General features: G+C 36.8%; 1 protein-coding gene across 2 annotated transcripts in view; it reads left to right on the forward strand.

Moving 5' to 3' along the window:
• Nucleotides 1-15142, forward strand: part of GRAMD2B (GRAM domain containing 2B) — a 41313-nt gene that overhangs the window by 20879 nt on the left and 5292 nt on the right. For both annotated transcript variants that reach the window (XM_062513315.1, XM_062513314.1), the window contains exons 2-11: nucleotides 4345-4467; nucleotides 6397-6478; nucleotides 6782-6848; nucleotides 7767-7870; nucleotides 11267-11362; nucleotides 12061-12132; nucleotides 12255-12335; nucleotides 12974-13085; nucleotides 14739-14861; nucleotides 15051-15138. In XM_062513315.1, the coding sequence (XP_062369299.1) occupies nucleotides 4345-4467; nucleotides 6397-6478; nucleotides 6782-6848; nucleotides 7767-7870; nucleotides 11267-11362; nucleotides 12061-12132; nucleotides 12255-12335; nucleotides 12974-13085; nucleotides 14739-14861; nucleotides 15051-15138 (948 nt within the window). The remainder of the gene's footprint in view (nucleotides 1-4344; nucleotides 4468-6396; nucleotides 6479-6781; nucleotides 6849-7766; nucleotides 7871-11266; nucleotides 11363-12060; nucleotides 12133-12254; nucleotides 12336-12973; nucleotides 13086-14738; nucleotides 14862-15050; nucleotides 15139-15142) is intronic.

Below are 15142 nucleotides of genomic sequence, written 5' to 3' on the forward strand. Positions count from 1 at the left end.
ACTTGCAGCATGCTGAGCTTCCAAGCCTTGGTACATTCCATCTTACCATCTTGTAGTCATCTCTGCTTGAAGCATGTTGCTGGTACATCTTTTGGATAATGCCTAGATAAATCTCTTCATGCTGCTCCATCCTCTCTGCTTTTAAAAACCTGCCAAAATCTGCCATCTTTATTTGGGATTCTTAAGTGTTTGGAGTCTCTCCCTTGGACTTTAAGTTTCTGTAAAAGTAACTCAGTCCTTTACCTGCATAAACTCATGTAAGGGAGCAAGAATAGCTTAAATAACACTATCTCTTAGCATTGCAATTGTTCACACTACTTTGATTCCTTTGTCAAATTCTGTCAGTCTACCAACAGCTACCCAATAAATCCAACAGAACCAAAATAATGTCACCGTATTTGTGATGGATATTTTCTCATGGGTTGTACCAAGCATGGTTGTGGACATTTGGGGAGAAATTATTTCCCAAGTACTTAGATTGATCATTTACAGTAATACAGCAGTCTAACTGCTGTTGCAAAATTATTCCTTTTTGGTATAATAAAAGTGAAACTGGACCAACAGGGCTTCCAAGGTAACACGGTGATCTTATATGTATGCTGCATCCACAGAAGGAACATTGCACCAATGCTGAATCACATTAAACCCTTGGGAAATATGCTTTACATAACAATTGAAGATGTACCTAGCACCTCTAATTATTCAACAGGTCTTTTTTACTCCTACATAACTGATCTGCAATTTGTGGACTGGGTGACTGGTTTGTCACTACTTATTGTGGCTTCTGGACTTCTAGAGCAGTTATCAGGCAGACCAAGTAGTGGGTGTCCTGAGGAAGCTATGTAGAAGGATTCATGTGTTTGCAGGGAATTGAAGACAGTAACCACCATATAGTTCTGGAATTTTGGTCTCTCTTGTGTACACCTGAGAAGTGTTTGTGTCTGGCTCAATACTGGGGTTGTCAAAGACAGCGGTTGTTCCTTGAGGTTCACTTTCCAAACTGTGTCCAATTACCACTTCTCTCTCACATATTTTTTTGATCAGTGCTTCTTACTCAAACTGTATTTGAAGGGAACAGAGGAAAAGTTGCTATTTTAGATTAATGTATTTAGTCTTTTTTCTCTTGAAAAATTCCCATTAACATGGTACAGTGTAAGTTTCACAGGGAGTCTGAATTTTTTAGGTCCTGGTGATGGTTAATGTAAGACCAGAAAGTTTGAAATTGAGAGAATTTTGTACAATACAAGGAACTTAACAAACATCAGCCACAAAGTTTTGTTTTCCTAGAAACCATTCAGATCAGAAGACGTGAAGTTCCTCTGACTTTTAAAATTTATTGATAAATAATGTGTTTCTGAATTATATTAGAATGGAACTTAGTCCACAACCTTGGTTTATGCATTTCATAGGACTTTCTCTTAAACACAACTAATATTTATTTTTACTAGTTTAGATCCCACTAGTATGATCCCACTGTAAGTGCAGGACTTGGGTTTCAAAATACTGCCTGTGACAACTGTTCTTTATTTGGAAACTAGAGACAACTTCTTTTCTTTTAGCTATTATTTTAATAGGGTTGGTGTAGTACCAAATATGAATTTTTTTATTTTTCATTTCAGTGGTCCCAATGTCACAAATTCTTTTGTTTTGCCCTGACATTTGCAAACCCAGTTCTTTTATGTACATCTACTCCCAACAGTTGTAGTGACAATCACTTGTTTTTAAGTGCTCTTAATCTAATTTGTTACTGTTGTTGTTCCTGACTTTTGTGCTCTTTTTAACAAAGCATTTATGAGTACTGATTCACTTATGAAAATGTGAGGAGTGCTTTAATTTACTTGTGAGGAAGGGAAGGGGAAAGTTCTTCAGATACTTAGAAAACACCTACTAATAACTTATTTGCTGTGTGGAGGTATAATTGTCAGAAATATAAGGAGAAATCCATCCATAGTTTTTCATTATGTGAAGGAGACGTAAGGGGGTGGAGTAAAGGATAGACACAGTGAAACAGTGTCAGCTAGTTGGAATACACCCTCTGGCTGTCAGTGTTGTGTTACATGGGTGAGTCTCCTCACAGCTGTGCTGCTGTTCCCAGCTGCAGAAGACATCCTGGAGAGGTGAGCAGGCTGGCACAAGTTAGCTCAGTGTTCCCACACACAGCTGTCAGCAGAATTAGCATATTGGGATGCCTGAGCTCTATGCCATCTGAAAGCAGCAAGATGGAATGGGTTCATCAGACACTAGGGATTCAGGAGTAGAAGAAGTTAGTAGGGAAAACAGAAAGAATAGATGAGGGAAAGGAAGTATGAATTTTAAATAAAAAAGGCAGCAGTAAAGCATCTAACCATGCTGACAGGTGTGAGTGGTAACCTGTGTTACAGATTTTAAAAAAAAGATATTTGTACTGTAGAGACTGGCCCCCTTGATCAGTTGGTAGCATAGCCATGTGAGAATAGCAGGATGACCAAGGCAGTGATCAACACCAGTCAGGCTTCAGACTCAAGCAACTAATCTTAAAAAAAAATGCTGTGTAATGATTTATTCTGTTCACTTGGGAGTTTCCATGCTAAGCTTCTTTTATTGAGCGTGGCAATTTTGCCACACCCTATTCCTCATCCCACTAATTTCTGATATCCTCTGCCCACCCTTGGAGCCCAAGAATTTGGGTAATAGAAATACATCAAGATTGTGAATAAGACATTTTCTGGATTTGCAGGCTTTTATAGTACAAACTCACCTATGTTAGCAGAGTGCATCTTGAGTTGGTAGTCTGTTTGTCTGTCTGCTTAAAATCTCAAACAGCATAAAGCTGCTTATTTGGGTTGTTCAGGCAGATTTGGTTCTACTTGAATCTCATGAATTGCCTATTTGTCATTTATGTCAACTGAAAATAAAAGCTGATGATATGTGGTCAAGGTAGAGCTGATCCAAGAGTAAAGTTATGGGGAAATAATAAGCTTTTTTCTTTATTTGCTTTGTGTATAATTGAAAGGATTACAGCACTAATAAAGTGTAACTTACGGAGTTGAAATTCAGTGCCCCTGTGATGGGGAGTGCTGAGGGAGACTTAGATATGGAAATAGCTGCTCTATGTAAATATAAGATGTCTTTAGAATCCTGGCATTTGTCCTGTGACATAAGCTCTAGTTTAACTGTGAGGTAGGATAACACCTCATTAGACCTCAATTAAGGTGTTGTGAGGCATATCTTCTGATCTTACTCTTCAGACTGTAATAAAAGCAGAAGATCTTTTTGTGCCCTTCCTAAAAGAAGATTAAATTAGTTTGAAAACCTCTGTTAGCAAAATTTTTGTTTTAGTAAGAAAAAAAACTGTTCCTAGTAAAGAGAGTGTCACATGATGGCTGTGGTATTGCTGCAAAATTGCAGACATTAAACTTTATAATGGAAAGCTTCTATAAATGGAGTCATTCAGACCAGACACTAAATTAGTGGGTGACATGGTTTGGCTTTCCTTTCCCAAAAGCATCCTACAGTTTATTCTCAGGCTTCAGGTTTCTGCAGGCAAGTGTGTGTATGTATTTGTCATGTCATTTTGGAGTGTCATCATCCATCCTTCACACCCTATTATTAATAACAGCTCTTTTTCTCTAAGTTTACTGAGCTGTCATTTTGTTGGAAAATTATGGAAAGGGAAACCAGGGGTAGGTTCTAATGGCACATTGCTTAGCCTTGAGACTCTGGGTCCGTACCACACATTTCTGAAGCAGTGGCACATGCTGTGAAAAGACAATGCACTGTGGTGGCAGTGCTGCTTTTGTAAAATAAAACTTGTGCTTTTTGTACTTGAAGAGAGACCTTTATTGTAAAAATTCTACATGTGGACTCTCACAAAAGAGGGAAGTGAGATGCAAAATAGGACCCATCTTCCTCTCACAATATTGAGCCACAAATAATCTGCTAAACACCAAGTGCTATCATGCAAGATGTTTTTTTCCTGGATTGCCAATCAAATTAATTTCCATTAGTCATCTGAGTCTGAGTACTGAACATGGAATGCATTTTTCCTAAACGAGACATTCTCTTCAGAACGGAAGCTAGAGCTACAGATTTTATGAGTGCTGAAATATCCATGGCAGTATTTCAATTTTCCGCTCTTCATTGCTGAAGTTCCAGTACGGGAGCTCAGATGTATAGTACTGTCCAGTCAGTAGACAAAGATTTTTTCAGGATCTCAACAGAAATATATGTTACAATTTTGTCCTTTAGTATATGCTGTATTGTCAACATGTTGCAGTGGCATTTGACATGACTGTGAATCCTGTAATACATACTTCTATTTCTTTGGTTATTTATTTGTTTATTTATTTATTTTCCCCCCTGCAGTTCAGATGGAGAAAATGGAACTGATGAAAAAAGAAAGGCTGGAAAATCACCCACGGTGTCACTGCAGACCCCTACCAGTGAAATGGAGTATTTTGATGACCGGAAAAAAGTTGATGTTGCTAGGTAACGTCAGAAATGTCAATTTTCTTCTAGTAAGATAATTAGAATGGCTGCAACCCACTTCAAAAGCTAGACTGAGTGGCAGTATTTATCAGATATCCTAGCAGAGGTTAGCTTGCACATTTTGCAAGAGAACTGGAATCCAGGCACCTTCCCTGGTTACTCTGTTACCCACTGCAAGCAGTCATACAGAATTTAGACTCTGAGCTGGCTTAGTTCCAGTGTTCAAGGAAAAAATATATTGCAGTGTTTGGTGCCACTGCTAGTTACTTTCCATTCATAATCAATTTGACAGGCAGTCAAACTGAGCTGCAGTTCTAGTCCTGGCCTGTTTCCAGAACATGCAGGAATATTGATTGTCCACGGTAAAACTATGACGTAAGTTTTAATTTTGGACTCTGTGCCATATATTGCATCAGGTTTTTGTTATGTCCTACAAAGACACTCATTCTTCTTTATTGGAGAACTGGACTGTGTTTTAAGTGCTTCTAAAAAACACTAAAATCTCACGTGGAAGGCTTGGCCCTTTGCATCCTTTTCACTTCATTAACTCAACAGTCAGTGCAAATGTCAGTGTTCAGCCTGACACTGTTATTTTGGTCACAAGACAAATATCTTCCAAAAACCACTTAATTTCATGAAGCTTCTTTGAGGAAAAGGTATTTGAAGGAAGTGTGTTATCACTTTTTTTTTTGTTTTTCCAAGTGTTGCAGTCTTACCTGTCATATGCTGTAGTTGACTACTTTTGGTGAAGGCTAAATGTAAGATTTTTGTCAGGGTTACTATTTGTTTCAGTTTGACCTGTACTTTACACAAGCACACAAATACATGTACTCACATATTTTAGAGATTTCTTCTATGAGGGATGTCCTGAGATATGCAGCCAGTTTCTCTGCTGTCTAAGTCAATGTCTAAGTCAGATTGCTATATGATCTCTTTCCAGCTGTGTCTCCATAACACTCATGGTTTCTCTTCTTCTCACTCATATGGTGCAGTAATGGAAACTTTCTTAGCACCTTTATTTCCCTACTGTATCTTTAGCACAACATATTTTTCAGGTCATTCAGTATGAGTCCTGTGACACATTTTTTTCTTCTGCTGTTCAGTTTGTATCTGAGGCCTCTGGGAAAGAGCTAGCTGATTTTTATAGTATGTTAATATGTTAATGCCATGCCATTAATTCCTCCTGTATAAACAGGAAAAACTGATTTTCCCAGCCATCCACAGAGAATTTGATCTGTACTTGTTTTTTTTGTTTTGTTTTTTTTTTTTTAGAGTTGTTTGAGGTTTTCTTTGGTTTTCCAGTATAAATGGCTGGAGCTGTACAATACAGCTATCTGTACAACTGGTACTCAGAATTCCATTTCATTTCCTGTAGGGTTTCTGGTTGTCTTAATGATTTCATTACACTACACTATACAGTTCATAGCCATCCTCTGACTTGTGCACCTATTCTTCTTTGTTGCACTTTTGAAATGAGCCTGCAGCTTGTATTACAAGGTCATAGCTTTCTGTACACTGCCTTCCACGTCAACTACTAAGTTTTGTATCATTTTATCTTTCATTAGTAAGGAAGGTGCTTGCTTAGTATTAATATTTCATATGTTGTGCAGAAACAAAGGTGAAGCTAAGCAATGTGATAATTCATTAAGCTGTAAAAATGTTTTGAACTTTTTCTGTTTCCTTACCAGCTAGTCAGTTATTTAGATTACCCCTTCTACATTTAAAGGAGACCTTCATCAGACTGTCATAGTCAGCAGACTGACAAAGTTTAAGAAAATATATACTCTTCTTTATCTCTGCATGGTTCTTGATGAATTAGATAAGTTTTCTAAAGGATTAATATGTTCCATGGGAAAGCACATCCTGTTGGTAACTTAACAAGACCAATGAACTGAGTCTGGGCTTACATCAAATGCTTTAAATCTTCAGAACCAAGAGCAGCACAGATAGTCCAGTCCTGACAATCAAGAGTGACTCCAAGACTGAAAGGAAAAAACGTGCGTCAAATCAGGTAAGACAGAGACTCCATTTGTTTGCTTACATAGATTAAAAATAAACACATAACTACCATGACATGGCTTTTGTTTACTAACCCTCTAGTTCATGGTTGTACAAGGACACAAGTTCCTTTTTCATCAGTGTATTAGAGTCTGAGTAAAGCAGTATATAGAGTTAATAGCCATACAGAAAAAAAAAATGATGATTTCTTGTAAAACAAGAGGGCAGAATGGGAAAGTGTGTGGAAGACAGGAAGTGGAGCAGGTCACTTGGTTGTCAGACTGTCTACTAAAGTGTGTGTGTTTCTGTTTTGTAGCTGAAGGCAAACGCACATTTTCATAAGCTGTTTCTAGATGTTCCCATTGATGAACCACTGAAACAAAGTAAGTATTTTACCCCTAGGTTGTTGTTTACTGTGATCCTAAATAATGTTGTTACCCAACAAATGTGGTGATGTACAAGAGGAACTACCTAAATTTTAAAATCTTTTAACTCTAGTAGCTTACAGCTGCAGGGCCTTGATCCACGTGCAGGGGACATTTTGTTGTAATCTTGTAAAATTTACATCTCTGCATGGTTGGTGTTGTTTTGGTTTAGTCATCCCAAGACAGGTATGTTTGGAAATTGTAGCCCACTTTGCCATTCCTGGAGAGTAGCCTAATGCAGTATTTTTTGGTACTGAATCTTCCTTAACAAAGGCAGTACTTGAGACAGCATTGGTCAAGTGATTAGCTTGAGTTTTTGCTGTTGATGGTGTTTTAATATTTAACAACACTAGAAAGAAAAGGAATGTTTAAATGTTTAAATATTTTACTATTATGTATAGTACTTATAAGAACAGAATTCTATACAGATATGTATAGCAAATGTTTCTTGAAAGAAATGAAGGGAAGGTGGTTCATGAGTGAGAAATGGTTTGCTCCATGTCTGTGAAGTAAAAGCAGTGTTACTTCACATGGGTTTTATCTCTGTTGGGCATCTAGTTTAGACAATGGCCATAGAGCTGGAAGTTTAAATACAAAATCTTTCATTAAACTCTTCACATTTAAGTAATTTTTGCTATTAATTTTATTCATTTCAGTTGTTGTCCTTCAAATACTTTCAAGCCTTAACTTAGGCACATGACATCTTCTGAGCTTGTCAGTATTAAACTTACTGAAAATTTTGAGGTTTGACTATGTTAATCAAAAGGTATAAACCTAAACATATCAGAGCTTTGTAAAAGGAGCAAAACAGAAGCCAAGTTGGCTTGGCTTGGGTTGTGATTTCATTCAAGATTATAGAATATCTATTTGTTTCAGGTTTTACCTGTGCTCTGCAGAAAGAAATTCTGTACCAAGGAAAGTTATTCCTTTCTGAAAACTGGATTTGCTTCCATTCCAAGGTTTTTGGTAAAGACACTAAGGTTAGTAAAATGTTTATGTATAGAATAGTAATGCTATTCTTAACAATCTGTTCATCACCAAAAGTTTGAATTATTGTGGAAGGCTAGAATAGTAATACTTCCAAGTTTTATTGAATACAGTCACTATTTATAAGTGATGTTTAGAATACAGTCTAAAAGTAAGCACTATTATTATTAGAGATTGAATCTCTTGTTTAAAGACTTCATGTCTGAAAGAAACAGATGAAAGGAAAGGATCTGACAAGCAGCAGTGAGGGCATTGTCAAACCCATGTAATACAAATTGCAAAAATGTTTGTTATGAGGTAAGTACTTAAAAGAGGAGGAGGAAGAGGAGCAAGAGGAATGAAGGCTGAAAATTATTAAGTTGGGGCACTGAAGAGAAGGGCCAAGCATATTAAGGAAGTTAAAGAGGAAAAACTGTAACAGGTTTCTGACTTGAGTAGCAAAGCTCTCTGAAGGATTCTTCTAGCAGTACCATTTTGCATAAACAGAGAACAGGATAAGAAAAATAAGTTGGCAAAGTTTTTACTTGTGAGCCTAATATGCAGATCAGAAATCAGATGTGAACTGTTGGGAAGATGATAAAGTAGTCTTTCTTGGTGATCCACCTAAAGCTTAGCACCCCTGTAGGGGATGATACGCATACAATAAAAACAAAGGCTTGGATCTGTTGATTTGGAGCTTTTGGAGTGTGCTTAGTTTACATAAACTTCTTTGATTTTGATCTCTTCTGGGGAAGTTCAGTTTGCTTCAAGGATTTATTTGGCTTCTTCCTTTCAAGCCCATCCTTGAACAAAGTTCCCAGTTAGATTCAGTGAATTGTATGCTGAAATCAGTTTAGGGATTGAAATTTTCTCATTTCTCTGTGGTCAACTGTTTTGATGGAATACCTTCCATTGTTAAAGGACTTTATAAAAAGTGTAATAGATTTAAAGAATGCTTAAAATTATTGACAGCACATAGTGACCTTATGGGTTATTGTGTTCCACCACTTGGCCCAGGACTATTGTTGATTTCTAGTTAATGGATGATATTAGTCATAGAAGTACATTAATGTGGATGATTTATATGTTGGTGAAAGCTGTGTGACACAAAGGAAAAAACTGGTTGAATACTGTCATTCAATATTTGTAACAACTATCTCAGCAATTTATTAAAATATAAGCTGTTGTGCTAGCAATTTTACATTCACCATGAACAAATGTAATTACTTCAAACTGTGGAGCAGCTTTCTAATGTCAACTAAGCTATAGGTGTACAAGAATATGGTAGAACTTTACTAAGTACAAAAACCTAGGAAAAAAGATGCGGAATTACAATGATGAAGTACTAGGAAATTATCTTTGTCAACAGGGTTTTAAATTCAGGAATATATACATACTTACTTATATGCTGAAAAGTGGAAGCATTTTACAAGATAAACACTGTAAATGTAATTATAGCAATATTGCAAACTACTCAGTTATGGGTCTTATTTTCAGAAAACATTGTGGGGAAAATTGAGAGTGAAGGGGATAGTCTTTATCATTTATTTACAGCTTTGTTCAGCTTTTAGGAATACCACCAAGAAAAAAGCTGGAAAGTCAGGGATACAATGAAAAATTATGTTGTGGGAGAGGAAGGAGGAAATCAAGCTGGACTAGAAGTGGAACATTCTTAGCAATCAGATACACTGACAAAGTTTCCAAGACACAAAGCTTCTATTGCTTAGAACTTGTAAAACAATTTAAGCTTAGGGATAAAGTGTTTTATTGTGAGAAAGAGCAGATCTACACATTCCAGTTAATTTTTTGACAAGAATTCTACCTGCAGATTTTTTTTGTACTGAAAGCTTTCATGCATGGAGCAGCTGTGCAGTTCAGGAGTTTTGACTATGCAATAAAGACACTGTGTATATTCAAAAGTAAATTGCTTCTGCAGGATTCAATAAGCATTGAAAAACTTTCTTTCCAGGTAGCTCTAATTTGGCTATATATGTTGGCCTTGAGTCTTCCTTAGATTTAGACACTGTTTTACCCTTTGAAATTACTTTCTGTGTTGCCTGCAGGTAAACCTTGTATTCTGAAATAATTATTGTTCCAGATAAAAGTAGTTCTGCTCAAGCAGTGATTCCACCCTTTCAATCTAATGCTTTGGAAAAGTGCATAAGCAAGTGCTGAATGGACACATTAGTTTTGATTGCGTTTATGTTATCCATCAAAACTACACATAGTAGAATGCTGTTTGCATCTCTGATCTAAAGTTCTTTAAGGTGAATTGTGAACTGTACCTACTAGAAAAATTGTAAGTTGCTTTTTTGTGGCTTATAGCAGGACTTCTGTTCAAATAGTGTTTGGCAGTCTTGCAACCAAACTGTTATATGCAAAGATTTATTTTTTTTTTAACCCGGTACAGTTTTTCATTTCATGATTTTGTGTTACTGTTCTGAACAAGAATTAACAAGGAACTGCACAGAGTAACTTCATTCTCCTCCAGTGACATGTTTTAACTCGGCTGTGATTGCTAAATGAATAATTTATGGACACTTTTAAACTTGTTTCCAAATTTCTCAGTTCTGAGAGCCTGTGCCAAAGGTATTTTGACCAGGATCTGCTTCTTAATCATGGATGTTATTATCCATGTTTATTACATAATATACATACCCAGAATTATTATATTTGCCTAACTCACTAAACCACTAGGCTTTTCGACTCACTGTCTCCAACCAAGTTTTTTTACCATTGTAACCTGGGATTTACAGGAAGAGTCCATGCAGAATATCAGAAGTGAAATACTCTGAAACTTAGCAGACATTAAGCTAAGGGTATTGGATGTAAACACAAAGCAGGAAGGAAAATTGAGAACTTTTCAATGTAAATGTAGATTGCCTCCTTGACACACACAGGAATCAGTTGAAGTCAGCAGGTGTGTCAGTATTGGGTCTTCCAACCTTGCTGAAGGACAAGCTGCTTACTCACCTCCTTGTTGCAAATCTCTAAGTGATGAGAAGACTTTTATGTTCATTATTCAACAAGCTTGTCTTGTCTGATGTGTTCTGAAATATTTGGTTTCCAAACGAAGAAGCATAGCTTTAAGATTCGTTTGTTTTGCTTATCTGGAATGCGCTAAGCCTGTAGTCTTGTGAGAGCCATAAGGGATCAGTAAAGGAACACAAACAAAAGCCTGGATCAGCATTTTATAAAAGCAGAAGTAAAAGTAATTAGGTATGGTTTCAGATTATTACTATTTGTTATTTCACTTTAAATAATAGTAACCAGAAATGCAGTGGAGAAATCTTTAAATGGTTAAGTGTTGAGGGTCTGGCTTATTCCAGTAGCTGGGCTGGCCCCTCAGAAGACAGTATGAGTAGATTTGTGAGTATTGGGATTTGAATGCTATGTTGATCTTGTTTTAGATTAGTATACCTGTGCTGTCAGTGACACTTCTGAAGAAAACCAAAACTGCCCTTCTTGTGCCAAATGCTCTGATCATAGCAACAGTGACAGACAGAGTAAGTACTGGTAGAGACAATGGTATTTCAGTGAGTAAATAAAAACCAGAATCTCTCTTTGCCACATGCTCTCTGTAATCTTTCATTCCCTGTTTTCCAAGAATTCATAGCACCAGAGGAACTGAAAAAGCTGAGTCAGGAGGTGCATGCACAGAGTATTGCCTTCTTTGTTGACAGCTCTGTCAGTGTTCTTCTATTTACTTGTATCTCTTACCTAACCAGTCATACCTTAGGCACACAAAACACTGTTGCTTACAGTGATATTCAGAAATTGTAATTGCATCAATCAGTAGTAAATGTGATTATCTTAGAAGCAGCTTCAGAAACAATGCATTTTCATTGCAAAAATATTTTTTTTGGGTTCAGGACACAGTATATAAAAGCAAGTTTGTGTTTTGTTTGTTTGGAGATTTTTTAAGGGGTAGGCAAAACATAGCTTGAGAAGTATTTTTAAAAGAAAGAACACATCTGGATTATATTCTTATTCCTGCAGCAGAATGCAGTAACTTTTATATGCCTGTTCTGTGTTTGTGTGATAAACCTTAAGTCATAGGCTTTGAAGGATGGCAGGATTTTCCTGCTATACTAAAGTTCTTGAAAATTGTAACTTGATCAGCAGAATCACCTGTCCAGTTTTATTTAGATAGAAGGAAAACTGTATGTCTGTTGCAAACAGTCACGGAACTTTTGTTTTGCAGTACATGTTTGTCTCATTACTCTCCAGAGATACCACCTACAAGCTATTAAAATCTATCTGTAGACATCTTGACGTAAGTACTAGTGGCAGTGAAGATGGTATGTAACTTTGTGTTCATTATTACTGCTATCCTGATGTGAAATACTAGGTACTTTCTTCTTGTGTTCCTTGTTAACAGTGCTGCTTTTTTTCCAGGATACAAGCATGGGCAACAGTCCAAATCCCTCTTCTGCAGAAAACAGCTTCAGGGCTGACCGCCCTAGAACTCTGCCCCTGGTAAATGGCTTAGAAGTTTGTTATTTTGTTGCATGGCATGTTTCATTGCAAGTACTATTTATAATGTATGAAAAAAGGAAACTGAAGGAAATAATTACATCTGTTTCTAAAATTTCCATGAGTCTCTAAGGCTAGAAGACAGTTGGGAACAATTAGCATAATTATCCGGTGACGTGCAGTTTATATATGTGCATATGCTTTGGATTTATTCAAGGTCTGTATGTTCTTCATAGCTCTGTCTAGCAGTCAGATTTCACTGTGCTGATGTAAAGTCTGCCATGAACAGTTTTTGAAGTGTTTCTAGTAGCAAATCTTCCCCTGTAAGACAGTTCAGTCATCTGAAAGAACTGTGAAGCCACATGTGATGACCAGAGTCTAAGTCTATTAGTGCTTGTCCTGGACTTGACAACTTGTCTAACTTGGCAGCTTTTCTTATAGAGAAGGCAGAAGATGAAGCTTGAATTCTAGTGGTCTTATGGAGCTTATTTTTTTAATTTAATCTCAACATCTTGATATCAGAGGTTGTTCCTGGTTAAACAGTCCCAAAGCTTTGATCTTTGGTTCAGATTCTAGAGGAAATTAGATTGTTTAGATTTAGAATATGGCTGAGCCTTTTTGTGATTCGTTCTTCCCATCAGGATTTCAATGAAGATTATTCTGATCTGGATGGAATAGTGCAGCAGCGAAGACAAGAGATGGAAGAATCCAGCAGCACAGGCTCACAGACACCAGAGCTGGAATGCTTCCAAGGTGAGTGAGGAAAATGGACTAGCTCTCAGTTTTGCTTCTGTATCCCCTTCTGATGTGGAATCTAGATTGTCCATGGTCCTGGAGGATTATGTGGATTTTGATGTCTTCCTCAAGGCCTCAGTACCTATATTTCTGTTACTATAGCCCTCTGCAAACCAGACTCAGGCAATGACTTGGTCATCAGCTGATCTAAATTGTCTCTACTGGTTCCAGTTGCTTAGTCATGCGAGCTGGGATAGAATGTAGGAGCTGTTCATTCTTTAAAACACAAAAGAAAAACAAACAGTCAAAACCCATTCTAAAGTAGTTCAGGTCACAGTGTTACTTCTGATCTACACAAGTAACATTTTGTACCATGGTGGATTTTTGGTCAAGTTTATTTTTGACTTGTGTTTTTTATGGGGTTTTTTAAACACTCATTTTATTCTTTGCAACTATTAAGGTACTTGAAGATACTATCCAAAGTTGTTCTTTATTTAACTCACTCTCTGTAATTTATTGTCTCGAGTTCTTCATCTGATAAGCAGTTGTTATGATTGAAACTCACTTTTTAATTCATACTTCATAACTTCATGAGCACAGCAATACTTGCTTTGTGTTGAATGTTATTATGAAAACCTAGAGTATTCTCTTGTACAATTAATATGTATTAAGATACTAATGAGTTGTTATGATGCTAGTACTCTGAGTTCCATCTTGACTGTAATTTGTATAAGAAACTTTTGAAAGATACTGTCATTTCTGTAGCAGTTTTCTGTCGTGTGATTTTTTTTTATTAGCTCTCCTTTTTGCTCTGGGTCTTTTGTTCAGCAGAATGATTTGGAGTTATTCGCTTTCATGGGTACTTGATATTTCCTGTTCATCTGTCTTTAGTTCTGTAGTGTTGTTCCTTAAGTTGTGGTGTCATCACATGCCACAGAAGTGCTTCTGAATAATGTTTTTACTTGCTGTCTTACTTCCTGATGGCTAGTAACTACTTCAAACCATTCAATTTTCTTTTTCCACAAATTAAAACAAATATCCAGGCAAAGAAGCATCCTAGGAAAAAGGAATTGAAATCAGAGGTGAAAGGTAGCACATCTGTCACTCATGGTTGTTTCTTGTGCATCATTAGAGCAAGTCTAGGGTAAGCAAGTAGAACATAAAACTGAGTGTGATTAGATTTTTCTGTCCCATTTCTTTCAAGACACCATTGGCATTTTTAAAGACAGTCAGGAAAGGGAGCTGTCATGTCCTTTGTAAAGTTACAATGCACTATCCCCATTTGATGTTGCTATTAAAGTAATTTGGGATCATTTCTCTCAGAAATTCAGGCCTTTGAGAGATTACTTTTGTGATTATAATCTTCTGCCAGGAAATCCAGTAGTAGCTTTCAACATTTTCATGGGCTGCCACCTTTTTAAAGACCTGGACTATAAATGCAACACACATCATCTTGTTTCAATCCAGATGCTTCTTTTTATGTTGTGTTGACGTAGAATTAGTATGTAAATCGTTTCAAGGATACTAAACTGACTGCTGCCTTTTTACCCAAAAGTACAGATATGCACCTTTGAAAATTCTCCTCTTCCTCTATATTTTGACCAACATAAGCTGTCAATAATTTTCTTTGACTTCATATATCACCTCTGTTAAAAATCTTTCTTTTGACAGATTATCATGTTGTTGAAACAGAGACTCACTTGAAAGTTTCCAAGCCTGAGGCCAAGTCTGTTCGTTCAGATGCACATAGTAAACGTGGGCCTGATGGAAAACCCCGAAACAGTCCTCGAAAAGGTAAGAAATCAAAGACAGATCTTCAGCTGGAATAACTTCAGATAAGTTTGCATAAGTATGGCAGTTCACATAATATAGAAGATCTCTTTCTGGTTTCTCCCTCTGTTTGCATTATTTGTTGCATTCTTCAAAACACTATGTTCTCTGGTCTGCTCTGCTCAAATTAAGACTTGGTTCTTTCCCTTGCAGGCCATTCTGAAGCCTTCAGGTTCCTCCACAAAGTGAAGTCCCAGAAGCTCTTATCACTGAACCACGTGCTCATATTTTATGCAATTCTGTAA

Source organism: Cinclus cinclus, chromosome Z (assembly GCF_963662255.1).
Source record: "Cinclus cinclus chromosome Z, bCinCin1.1, whole genome shotgun sequence".
NCBI classification, from domain to species: domain Eukaryota; kingdom Metazoa; phylum Chordata; class Aves; order Passeriformes; family Cinclidae; genus Cinclus; species Cinclus cinclus.